This window comes from Catharus ustulatus, chromosome 6 (genome assembly GCF_009819885.2).
Source record: "Catharus ustulatus isolate bCatUst1 chromosome 6, bCatUst1.pri.v2, whole genome shotgun sequence".
Lineage (NCBI taxonomy): Eukaryota > Metazoa > Chordata > Aves > Passeriformes > Turdidae > Catharus > Catharus ustulatus.
This window is the reverse complement of record NC_046226.1, coordinates 23,449,493-23,462,702: the sequence shown is the minus strand read 5'-3', so window position 1 is coordinate 23,462,702 and position 13,210 is coordinate 23,449,493. Positions and strand designations below refer to the sequence as shown.

The following is a 13,210-nucleotide window of genomic DNA, read 5'->3' as shown; positions in this document are numbered from 1 at the left end:
TGCCATGGATTTTTTTTGTATCTGAGCAGTATGGGATATTCCTCTGGATTTATCCACCTTAAGGTTTCTGTCATGTTTTTCTCTTCTTTCTAGATTAAGGCTCTCTGTGCATTCTTTGCTCAGTATAGAGCTAAAAGAAACTTTGAATTTAGTTTAAATGTTTTAGACCTTCTCAGTAGACTCTTTTAGTGCTGTTTTTACAGAGATAGTTTATCTAAATTGAGCCTGAGACCATCTTAAATGTACTCGAGAACAAGTTCAAAGATTTCTGTCTTGCTTGGATTTTAAAATTTTATAATTCAGATGATTTGAAGGCATTTTGAATTCCTATCCTTTTGTTAGAATTGGCCAGGACTGCCCATCAGGTTAAAAATAAGCTTAGTAACACTGTCTGCAAATTATTGCTTTTGTTATTTTAAGAATTTGCATATTTATGCAAATTTGCATGATGTAACTGTGTACATCTGCAGGATGTGTCTGTTAAGTTTGAGAAGTAGCAAGCTGACATTCAGCAGTCTATTAACGAAAGAATAACAGGTGGTGAACATTTCCCTGCAACATTTATCTCACCAGGGAATTACAGTTCTGTTGTTTTAGTGTAGCAACACAACTAGAACAGAGGATCGTGGTTCTGGTACCATTGATGTGTAAATCCAAGTCTATTTGGGTCCTGTGAATGCTGACTCTAATGCCCCTTGGGTGAGGATTTTCCTATATGACATTCTGACTTTGCTGCTTTTGATATGTCTTCTGTTTTTCTGGAAGGGGTGGAAATAATGGGAATATGCGTGCCTGAATTGTGTCTCCTGTGCTAAAACCTAAGAACCTGAATACTCACACTTAGTGACATCTGGGGTGTGGAATTGTAAATTCTGGCTGTAGTACTCTGGAGTATAGGTCCGGATAGGAATGGGGTCCTGGAATTAGAATGTAATTTTTTTAATATGAAAATTGAGAAAGGCCAAAAAAATCTGGATTCACACTGTCTCTACAGCGTACCCGTCCTCTGTCTGCCAGCGATGCTGAAGTTAAAAGCTCGGTGCCCTTAGGCAGGGAAAAAGCAACAGGAAGGCACAGCAGCTCTGTGCTAGGCCTCACCATGGAGGAGGTAAGGAGGCTATTAAATAGCTTTTATTTACCTTGGCTTTCATGCAGTATGTGGTGTTATTTTCTCAACAAAGAGCATGTAAATGAAAAATGTGACAGAAATATAATATTTGAAACAGAATTTGAGTTTTACTGCTGGTATTGCCCTTGCCCTCAATCATGCCAAGCAGAGATGTGCTTGAGGCTTCAGAAGTTAAGTGCAATGCAAAATTCCTTAAGCGTATCATTATCTATCCAGTCCATTTGCAGGACTGAATAGTCTTGTTTTCTGTAATCCAGAGATTTTTGGAAGGTTCATTTTTCATTGTTATCTATTTTGCTGGCTATTTTGTATATATATTTTTAATCAGATCAAAGTTCTTCGGCGAGTGAAAGAGGAAAATGAACGGAGAGGAGGCTTCATCCGGATATTCCCTACCCCATTAACATGGGACCTTTATGGGTAAGAATAAAAATCTGATAGGATGGCACTGATGCTCTGTGTTGAGGGATATTCTGTGTTAGATATGTGCAGATCAGCTGTCTTGGCATTCAAAAACGTGTATTGGAAGTTTATTTTAGTGTTGAATATTCTTTTTTCTGATCCCTTGTTTTTATCAGCTGCTGCTTTGCATAACTGCACCCCATGGAAAACTGTTGGACATTATTTCTGGTATTACTTTTCTGTTAGAATAAAAGGGTCTTCCTTTTGGATTTTTGCTAACTACTTTTACATCCTCAAGCTGCATATGGTGTACTTTTGTCATTATGCCATAAACACCACATAGGACCTACTCATTCTGAAAGTTATACCATATTGCACTTTCCTACATATATTTTTCCAGTCTGTAATGTTTTCTCTTGTATCACCAGGAACTTCAGCTGTGAAATTATACCTCTCCTCCTTTTGTCTTTTCTGTTGTGGTGCAGCATGTTGTTTGAATCCACTTCTGGGATGTTCTTTTATCATTTATTTCTGTATTATGCTGCCTTTCATTGAGTTGAGTTCTGTCTTGATAATCCTGTTTTCTTTTTTTTTTTTTTTTTTTTTTTTGGTCTTGTTTTGTTTTTTTTTAACCCAGGTCTTTTCTAGAGCACAAGACATCAATGAACTACATGCTGGCTACACGTCTGTTTAAGGACAGGTAGAAAAAATATCTCTCTTTGGGGGCACAAACAGTACAAAAAGGATTGATTGCTCACTTATCCATTGTTATAAACACAAGTCTGGGATTTATAGGGGTGGTGATAAGTGTGAATCTCTTCTCTAGTGTGCCAATGACTGTTGCTCATATGTTTGTGTTGCTCTTCTGAAACCAAGGGCAAAAAGGACAACACTCAAAAGGCATGGGAATGGTTGGAGTACTAATATTACTATAGACATGAAAAAATTTTTGTTTCAAATTTCAAATCACATTAAGACTTGTTTTCATATAAAGTAAGCTCTGAAATTGATTCTCCAGCGTTTTAGTATCCCTATGTCTTATCTTGTGCAATCATGATTTGATTATTCTTTTTCTGGGTTGTGGTTGGGTGGAAACAACAGTTAATGCCACTAGCTCTGCTTCCACTGAGAGTTGTATGCAGTGTCTTTGACTGTGCGTTTAATGCCATTCCTTCTCAAAATTCTACTTGTGCAAATTTGAGGTCCACTAGAAAGTAATTACGAAGTAAAGACAAGGTGGCTGAGAAAGGAGACTATATTTACAGAAGCTCTTCCTGCATCAGTGCTGTACAGGTTTTTTTCTGTGTACATTTAGGGATGTGTCTAAAGAGTACTTCTAAATGATGACTTCTCCAGCTTAAGCCAGTTGTCACACAGCTGCTCAGGGCTCCTGTTTTGATGCCCTTTTTATTTCTCCTTTAAGATAGAACTCACAAGTAATTCTGTAAATATGGTCTTTCCATTGTACATGTGGAAGACTACGGAGGCTTTTTAATCAAGGCTGATCCAGTATGGGGAGTAATTTTTGACCTTTTTCTCTTTATAGGGGCAAGGTAAAAAGAGAGTTCATCACTGGGAGATCCCGGTAAATAGCTTCTTAATTTAATAATTTGTGCTTTGTAGGATTTGTTCTAAATCTAGATTTCCTTGACTCACAACTTGAAAGATGAAGATAACACCTTTTCTACCTGAAACCCATGAAAATAATTTTAGAAACATAAATACAATGGGAAAATAATATACCCATGTGTGGAGAGTTCATGTTTTCATTGGACCTTAAAATTTCTCCTCATAGGCTTCTCACTTTGGTATTCCTGCCATATTGATAAACCTCATCATTGAGCTCTATCAAAGGATCTTGTAATGCATTAGAGTTTTGTTCTTCATATACAGTAATTTCACGCACCATTTTGACTAAGATTTTTCTCCCAAACTGGAAATGCGGCTAATATGTGAATAATTTTCTGATATTTACAACCTCAGAAGTGCCAATCAGGGTGCTGAGCCGAGCACCTGCTAGTAAAAACCAGGATTTAGCGATTGTTACAAATTGTTACTCTGTTGCACTGCGGGTGGAGCCTGGCTCCCTGCAGGCAGCACAGAGGGCGTGGAGAGAGGAGGGAGAGCTCTCTCCTTCCCTCCTCTGTCGCAGCCCAGGGGAGAGACGGGGGGGCCCTGCGCCGCCATTGCTGCGGCCTGGGGAGGAGGCGGGGTGCTCCGTCCCCACCCGCCACCGCCACCGCGGGAACGAGGGGGGCTCTGTCCCTGCCTGCCACCACAGGGCAGCGCTGGGCCGCGGTGACCGAGCCCAGTGGCAGCGGTGGCTGGCCCCCAGCGGCCCTGCTGAGCGGCAGTGCCGGGCTGGGCCACCTGGCCCTGTCGGCAACCCCGAGCGGGCCGAGCCTGCACAGCCCGAGCCGAGCCAATAAACCCCGCCCTGCCGCCGTTCTGTTACTATTTGGCAATTTTTTGCACGTGGGTCCTTGCTGCGAACGACAGAGCGGCTTATACTCAGGTGCGGCTTATTTATGGACAAAAAACGAAATATTTGCCAACACCCAGAGATGTGGCTTATACTCAGTGCGGCTTGTATTCATGAATTTACTGTACTCATATATTCACTTCGTTAGATCTAAAAAGATATATGAAAAAATCTGTTCTTGTTTCCACTTAATATCATAGGGACCACTTTTCTGGGTCTTTGTGCACTGGCAGAGTATTTTTACTTTTGTATGTTTCCTTTAAGGAATCTGGTAGGGCTCCCCATACCTTGACTTAGGTAGAACTTGTAGGAAGTTTGGCATTTTTCACTTTTATGGTGTTGAAATTCTTATATCTCTGTAGAACAAGCTGTCAACATAAATGGTTCAGACAACTGGATATGTGTCAATGTGCTCTCTTTCCATTCCTCTTTGTTGTTTAGTACTCTTGTAATTTCCTCTGTTAATTGTGCCCTGAGCTGCTGCATGATGGGCAGATGCTGCTCAGTCGTGAAAGTGTGACACTAGGTGAGTGTGTGTTGGGACTTTGAAAGATGATGTTCTGTGAAGTATGTACAAGACTCTCTTCAAACATTTTTACAGGCTTAAGTAGAGCAGAGTTAGATTGATGGTAGATATTTCTTCTCTGTATCAGGAAGAATGTTTCTTGAAAAAGTTTGATCTGCTAGGTCTCGTGTATCATCAGGGAAAGACAAAGGGAGACTGAGGGATGTATCTGTACTGTGCTTCCCAGAGCAGGTCTCAATGGAAAGGCAGATATGATGGAAGCTGTGGACTGTCATGCTCTCTTTTATGAGAGAAAGCTTATTTCACTGGAGTCACGGAACCGTCGTCGATATCATGGCAAGGCTAGAGCAGCACAGACAAGAGCATCAGGTATGCATGGCTAGAGTTTTACATGAGGGAAAACAAGCAAGCAAAGGACTTTTTCATTTGTTGCGTGTGTGAATGGGGTTGTTTGGTTTCAAATGTTAATAGTTTTCACTTCACTCTAGTTCTGAGCTTCTTGTTTGTTTAGTGCCTTAAATTTCATTCCCACCTTTCCACACCCTCATGTATATGAGTACAGGTAATAGTACTTACTTGGAGATGAGCTTGTTGTTGCATTTTGGGTAAAGAATTCAAAAGTATGTGTGCCTCTGTAATTCTTCAGCTTTTCAGAGAAAGATGGGACCTTTAAGGTTGGTTCTCCTAGACAGCTGTGACTCTTAAGCTGTTGGGAAGAGAAATCTTTATCCAAGCTGATGTTGGAAAAACTTAAAAGGGTACAGAGTTGAATAATCCCCACAAGTGACTGTTTCTGCCTTTATCTAAACTCTTTCTAATAACTGTGTGATACTGACTGCAATAGGAGAGATTGGATGTTATGATTTTTTGCTGCTATGTTAAGGTATATGATCTTTATTGGCACATGTGGAAGTTTGGATTTTGTAGCTTTGTTTTCTTTGACACAAAACATACAAAAATGTGTGTGTATATCAAGTATGAGTGTATATATGTCAGTATATATGTAAGAATCAGGATAAAATGTAGGAAAATGTCTTTGCCTCTGATTTTTGTGGGCATTCTTTTTTCATTTGTAAGGTTAAAACAAGAATCTTGGTCTGTGTTCTGTAATATTGGGAAAATGGGCCTCTCGGCTGTTTGCACAAGTATAAAGACAGAATAATATAGAACAGTCATAATTAAGATGCTATTCTGAAATGGTGGTGGTCTGTCTTTCTAGCAGAAAAGAGTTTAGGGGTAAACCAAAGGGTATAAATAGTAGAACAGTCCTTTCTGCTTTTTTTTTCTTAACCAGCATAAGTGATTTCTCCTCTACTACAGGCACATCAGAACCAACAAAGCTGTCCCTCAAGTCAGACATGGAAGGTGAGGAGGAAGAGGAGATGGATGAAGATGAAGAGGTAGATAGAACTGTTTGCTCTCTTTCGGACACCCAGGTGGAAAACAAGCCAAAGCACTCTGAGTCAGTGAAAACTCCTTCTAAGGAGAGATTACAAAAAAAATGTGACAAGAAAACTGGACATGGAGAAGAGCTGTTTCTGCAAAAACCAGACTCAGAATCTCGGTTTAACTTACTTCAGATTCTTCAAAAGCAAGGAAACTTGAGGTGGGAGTTTTCTGCATATTGCCTCTAGTTTTGACTTGAAGCTAATATAAATTATAATATAGAGGATGCGTGTTATGAGTGTGAAGAGATAAGAAGACCCTAGAAAAGGGGTGTGGATTTTTGTCTAACTGTGGGCTGCCTGCAAAGTCTGACAGTTTACCTAAATGCCTGACCTGTTGGATCAGTGTAGTTTCCATTGCTGTTCTTTAATTTGATGATGTCAGCTGCTCTTTGTCAGCTCAGGCTTCTGAAATGCCTCTTTGCTTTAATGCAGGATGCCTGCTACTGAATTCTGAATCTTTTCTTCTTGTTCTTTGCATTTGCCAAGAAGTGGTTATAGACGTATGTTAAATTACCCAGGAAGGGTTGGATAGGAATATCTCAGTGCTGTCTGTCCATAAAATTAGTTTTCTCATTTTTTTACTTTTATTTTTGATGATAGAATTTTTCCTTCTGGTAGTAAAGTAATCTTTGTTCAAGGTCATCTCCTTCTGAGAGCAAGATTAGGAGATAATTTGAGAGTGACAAATTAATGAAACATCTCATTGCATGTTGTTGAGTATACTCGATGGTGTGGAATAGAGTATGTTCTGATGTGTGACTCTGTTTCTTTGTAAAAAGAGATGTGTTGTAGGAGGTCCTATAGAAAAACATCAAGCAAGGTCTTAACCAGATGTTTTGAAGTATGATCGTCCCCTTGAATGTGGGTAGCAAAACTGTCTACTTGCAGATGGGCAGAAAGTGCAGAAAGAAAGCATGATCATATATATCTGTGTAGGAAGACTTTTCATCTTCCAGACAAGAAGCAACATTGTTTTCTGTGGAAAACATCCAAAGGTAGAAAAAATGCTTCTTAGCATTAGAAATGTTGCTTTCTTTGTTCAGTTTCTGGATTTTTCAACGGTTTTTGGGATTGTTCTGATGTCTAATTGTGGCAAGGGCGCTTGCTGCTGTGACAGGGAAGATTCTGAAACCTCTTTTGAGGATAAACATAGCAATGCTGTGTCTATATCTATGTATATATAGAACCAACTCCTGCCAAGAACATAAACTCTGTCTGATGTTTCTGGCAGAATCTTGCTCAGCACCCAGCACTATTGGGATTCCCCACAGAAGGGTGTAAGCCTTGTGGTGACCTCATGTTCCAAGATTGTGCTGGGCTTGGCCCCATCTGATCTGTCACTGATGTGAACTTTGCTTGTGAGTTCAACAGGCAGAGGAGCTGAAGTAATAAATTTTCACCTGAGAGAAACCGGACCCATTCTAGTCAGTTTTTGTAAGTGGTAGGACTTCTCTCTCCTTTAGTCAGTCTGATGAGGAAATACCTACCTTCCACACATTGGTGTTACTGGTGAAGAAATGATAGTCAAAGCAAACTTGTTCCCCCAACTGTGCAATTCCCAAGGAAGTAAAATGGAAGGGAAGTTACTTTTTCTTGCCTTTAAGGCCTCAGGTTTCAATATCCCCCACACCAAAGAAGAGGCAGTGTTAAACAAAAACGTTCTTTAGTTTTTAGTCATAGAGGTACCAGGTGCAGGCTAAGACTTGTATTATTGTGATGATGTTGATAATGGGGGCTCCTTATCAAGCACAGATCTTCAGCTGGTCACGAGATGTTTGAGTTGTACCCAAACCAAACCTGACAGTTCTAGAGCGCTGAGGTGAGAGGCTTTTCTGATACATGGTGGCCTGATGTAGATAGTATCAGTTCTCAGCTAGGGTTCAGACAGTTCTCCCAGTGTTCCACACATGTAGAAAGAAAAGGTAGATGTAGTGACTAGCAGCATATAAAGCTCAGAGATGTTAAAAGACCTGCTCTGCATTCTGGCATTCACTGAAGTTCCCAGAAGACAGAAATTGTAACCAGGTATTTTCATCATGTTTTAGTTGTTGCAGTACAGCAATTAACAGCTTGAGACTCTTGTGCACTTGTCATTGGCTTAGCCCTTCTTTGGCCCTGTGTGACCTTCCCAGAAGCATCAAAAATTGATGATTAAGACAGTATATGGATACTTTCAATATATTTTAGTTTAACTTCAATTCTTATCTAAATTGATGCATTGATCTCTAAGTGTTGCTGTGGTATGATTTCCGTCTAACACTGTAACACAGTGTTCCTGAAATTTACAGACTTATAAACTGGAAAGACTTCATTGTTGCACAGAGTTTTTAATAGCATTTCAGAAACTCATGTACCTGGATTCATAAGGACCTTTTAAGTACCTGGGAGTATTTGTAAGAAGCAGAGAACAAGTAGAAAAAAATATGGTGAGGTTCCTCAGGAATTGGTCTGAGGCTGGTATTAATAGTCAATTCAAGAATGACACAAAATGTACAAATGTGTTAATGAAATTTGCTGATGGAAAATATTTGGAAGTTACTACCATGAGAAAAAAGTAGTGGACTAAATATGAGAAACTGGATGACCTTGAGGATATAAATAATATAACTAGGATGAAATTCAGTAGCACAAAGTACAATGGGATGCTTATAAGAACTAATAATTTACAGAAGAAGTTCTGTCAGCTGGGTGTTCATCAATTGGAAATTAATTATAAGGAAAAAATATCTTGCATGCTGGTTGATCAGAAGTTTATGAAACCCTAGCTCATGCATGCATGAAAACACCAAATGTGTTTCAGGATTTATCACCTGACATACTTCTGGGACTTCATGTAGAATCTCTATCACCCATATTCATGGAAGGCAGATTGTGAGTGGAACACAGGTGGATGTGAACTGCTGGTCTTGTCATGTCATACTTGTGGATGCTTTGTTAGAAGACACTGGCAGATGTGGACAGTTCACACGAATAAAATTAAAACTATAAAAGGATGTGACTCTGTTAATAAAGGTGGGAGACCCATCAGGGATTATATTTAAGATACAGGACAGTGTTGGAAAAAGAAAAAGCAGTTATAAACTGCTCATAAGTGAAGCTGGGCTGGGTATTAAGAGGAGGTTCCTATTTATAAGAACAGTATGTTCTGGAATAATATTTCAGGAAAGTAATGGGTTAAAAACTGTAGTTTGTTTAAGATGAAACTTAAAATTCTGCGGAGCATATTAAGACTCTTCCTGTGATAGAAAGGGGAATCTGTTGCTCACACTGAAGCCAATCTGCTGCTATATCCTTATGAAAAGCTTCTAGCAACTGTGGGAAAAACTATAAGGAAGAGCAGAGGCTGGGAGAGCAGAATGTTTGAGGATAGAGTTTAGACCAAGAGGACAATGAACAGAATTAGGCAGAGCTTTCAGCAATTTCTCTCACAACAGATGCCTATACTAAAGTGGCTACTATTGTGAGGGAATGAGAAGCTATATGTCCCTCCCAACCCTCTCCTCAGTTCATGCTTACAGCTTCCCAACATGTTCAGCCAGCTGCACAGCAGATTTTGCTGATGTTCCTTCATTCCTCAGTGGTGTCTTGCTCAATGAAATTTGGGTTGTATCCCTGAGCCAGCAGGGGAAGAGCTCACTTTCACAGATTTAATTCTTTCATTTCCAATAGGAATTACAGGGCCTTTGTTATAACTCTGGCACCAGTACCAAACCCTTTGTTTATTTTATGGTCTGTTGTTGTGGTGTTCAAAATGTTTGTGAAAACAGAGACCCATTAGTGCTTTGAATTTGTTTTAAAGATACACAGTTTTGCTGATGTCCATGTTACTGGCTTTTAGAGGAGAGTAGCCAAGGCTGTAAAAGGCAGGAAAAACATTCCATTTTTAGAATTTATCTTAGTGTCTTCTGTCTTTTGTATTTCCTGCAATACCTACTCCATCTTGGTGAACTGATGGTCTGCTTGAAAATGCTGATGGGGTGAAGGGGTCCTCCTTTCTTTGAGCTTCAGTGTTAGCACACTTAGGAGGTGCTTGCTGACTCTACTTTGGTCCATGAGCTGTGCCTGACTGCTGTAACCCTTCCCACTCCTGTTCTGAAGATAGCTGATGGATTCTTTTTGTCCACAGCAAAGTACAAGCTCGTACAGCTTTCTCTGCCTATCTACTGCATGTTCAGCACCGACTGATGAAGGAGGCTGGCGAACAGATCCAGAATCCTGCCTGGGCTGCCAAAGAGAATGAGCAAATGGTAAGAAGCTTTGTGTTGACCAGAGTGAGAAGCCAAGTTGAAATCTACCTTGAGAATTTTTGAGGTCAGTTCCCACCCCTGCAAGTACAGAAGTCCAGCTGAGATGGTGGTTGTTTATCTTTGTCTAGCTACCAGTGCGATATTTTTAATATAAAGATGAGGTAGGACTGCTGACCGATATCAGAGCAATGATAGCTCTTAATGACTGGACTGTTGTTGACATTCAGGCTGTCAGATCTCTTGTTGGTTTTCCATCACTGATTTCTGAGCTTACCTGCTCTTGAATTCTTTTCTAGAAGATTCTTTAAGATTACTTGTCAGGATCTGGTTTCTACTGCATTAACATAAGTATTCATCTACTGAAATAGAACAGGTACCCAGTTAAGCTTTTTCTCTTATGTACTGTTATAATATATCTAGACATCTGTGTTTATGAATCTTACTTGCATTCTAGATAGAGGAAATTTAAGTACAAGTCACTGAGAAGAGAAAGTAAAAGGGATTGATTTTTCTAGGCAATATTTTAAAGTCCTGTGTTTGAGATGTATGCATGGTAAAAAGTACAGCAAGCCTAGATCCCCTCACAAACCTTCCTAAAAGAGCTTTGTGCAGTAGGCTCTTGAGCTTTCTGCATATATTCTCACTGAGTGCATGTTGTAGGGAAACTGCCAATGTAGTTCAGAGATAATATTGTGTGTCAAGAATAATCATTCAACTCGGTGGAAAATGTTACCTCTGCTCTTTCCAAGTGGAAATTAAAATGGGCTTTTTGAGAGTCACTTTGTCTGCTGTAATGTGAAGAATAATGTTTAAAATAACAGATCAAACCAGCCTGGAGTAATGGCAGTGAGAGGCGAGCTGTGAAATCCAATAGTTTGGCTGTGCGGCTGCTTATTTGCGCATTAGCAGAGTTACTAAGCAAAAGCAAATCCAGAGGCAAGACAGAAAGGGTTCAAAACACCCACAGGATGCATCTTCCCTTAGCATCTGCCTTGCCATGTGTTTCCCCCACCAGAGGTCAAACATACGTTGTGAGGAATTGCATGGCTGTAGGTACGGACATCTAGTCATCTGTTTCTGTGGAGAGGATGTGGCATATGTGTGTGTGTGTGTATGCATATATGTGTGTGTGTGTGTATATATATATATCTATATCTATGTATATATATGTATATATCTATATCTATGTGTGTGTATACATATATGAAAAATGTTGAAATGGGGCTACCCACTGTAGTAGAGATATCTGACCAAGATCCCCTTTCCTGCGGTACTGCAGAGAGAGTTTTACGTCAGTGCACTTTTTCCACAGGCCTTCTTTACACATTTTTTCAGGTGGGTTTCTGGAAATATTCTCCTAAGATAATGCACTTTAAAGGTTGTTATGTGTCACTGCATTTTGCTGACTGGTTATTTTTTTCCTTTACCTGCCATACTTTTGAGACAAACACTTAAGTGTTCAAAATTCTGATCCACCTCAGGCAAGAGACCCCATTTTTTTTCTCCCCCACATTGGATGCATAGGGTATATTAAAAGTGCGTATTCAGCTCATTTTCTCAGGACAATGTGTTTAGTTCCTGCTAGTGCTTAGCTGCTGTAGTATCTCTATTCTCCCCACATCTTGCAGGTAGCGTGTTGTTAACTCCATCTTTTTTGCTTGCAGGAGCTCATCATCCGCTTTCTGAAGCGAGCTGCCAGTAACCTTCGTCAGTCCTTGAGGTTGCTGCTCCCCAGCCGGCATTTAGGACTAACTGATCGTCGTCGTATCCTGGCCCGCCAGCTGGGCGAGTTCATAATCTGTTACAAGAAGGTGACTTATTCTTTTTTTTAATTATTTTTTTGGTTTCTCTTTTCTTCTTACAGAGTGTGTTGTGCAGGCTGTTTCAAAGGCATCCTTCTGTTTACATGATCTGCTTGCAACTGTGCATCCAATAATGGTGCTTTGAAATTGTCAGACAACAATATTATTACATAATATGTGCAGGCCAGTAATTATGTCATAAAAAGAAGTGCTGAAATGAAGTGGAATTTACCTGGCAGTGTGCTTTTTCTTTGCCTTGTCTTTAATTCTAGTGCTTTTTAATGCCTCTTCGCACTTCTTATTTTTGTGGGGCTTCTTCAAAGATATTTTATTTTATACAGAACAGCATGAAATATGTATTTTACTATTTACTTGGTATACTGAGGGACTACTACATATCTGTAGTAAGGTACTCCACATGTTCAGTGTTAAGGAGATGTAGGTCCTATATTAAATAATTTTCACATTTTTAGGTGTAGGAGGTTCTTAGTGTAGTGGTTTCAACCTAATCTTCATTCTGCAAGGACAGCTTCCCCTTTCCTTTGCCCCCTTGCATTTCTTCATTGTTAGAGCAAGGGTAATTGAATTTCAACTTTCCGAGGCTGCTGTGCTGAGGCCTCCAAGCTTCTATTCCTTAGGAGAGGATGTTCACTTACATTACCTTGTCAGAACTGGCATCTGGTAACTTGATCTGTCTAATCAAGGTTGGTGTTGAACCTAATCTGTTCCAGGGAGTGCCTTGTATGCCTAATGCTGACTGAAGTACTCTGTTAGGATGAACCACAAAACACTTGGGTGGCTCTGTGGTGAGTGAAGAATGCAGCTGCTTTGGATATAATTTTCAGTCAAATTGTATTCAAACATTAGGATTTTCTGCTAACTCTTGAGTAAATTCACCAAATAAAACTGTGTAACTGGTAATAAATCATAATCATAAACATATTTTCTCAGTTAAAACAAGTGAGAACATATCACTTGAGGTTTCAGGGTGTATGTGTTTAAGCCCTTGAGAGGCTGTTAGGCTGTGAGGTTTTTGATTTCTGATTCCAACATACAGACTTCTTTCATTGGTTTGTAACTTCAGATTTAATAGGGACTCCTACTTGCCATTATATATCATCCATAATGACACAGAAGAAAAAAATACAGCTCCAACAAATTAAGTAAAACAGAT

General features: G+C 39.7%; 1 protein-coding gene across 6 annotated transcripts in view; it reads left to right on the top strand.

The window, feature by feature from the left end:
* TTLL5 (tubulin tyrosine ligase like 5) overlaps positions 1-13,210 on the top strand; it is a 127,179-nt gene that overhangs the window by 38,419 nt on the left and 75,550 nt on the right. For all 6 annotated transcript variants that reach the window (XR_004418170.1, XR_004418168.1, XM_033061921.1 and 3 more), the window contains 8 exons: positions 995-1,108; positions 1,458-1,549; positions 2,169-2,231; positions 3,078-3,116; positions 4,766-4,908; positions 5,860-6,145; positions 10,114-10,234; positions 11,899-12,045. Coding sequence is in view for 4 of the 6 variants with exons in the window: in XM_033061921.1 (XP_032917812.1) it covers positions 995-1,108; positions 1,458-1,549; positions 2,169-2,231; positions 3,078-3,116; positions 4,766-4,908; positions 5,860-6,145; positions 10,114-10,234; positions 11,899-12,045 (1,005 nt within the window). In the remaining 2 variants the exon portion in view is untranslated. The remainder of the gene's footprint in view (positions 1-994; positions 1,109-1,457; positions 1,550-2,168; positions 2,232-3,077; positions 3,117-4,765; positions 4,909-5,859; positions 6,146-10,113; positions 10,235-11,898; positions 12,046-13,210) is intronic.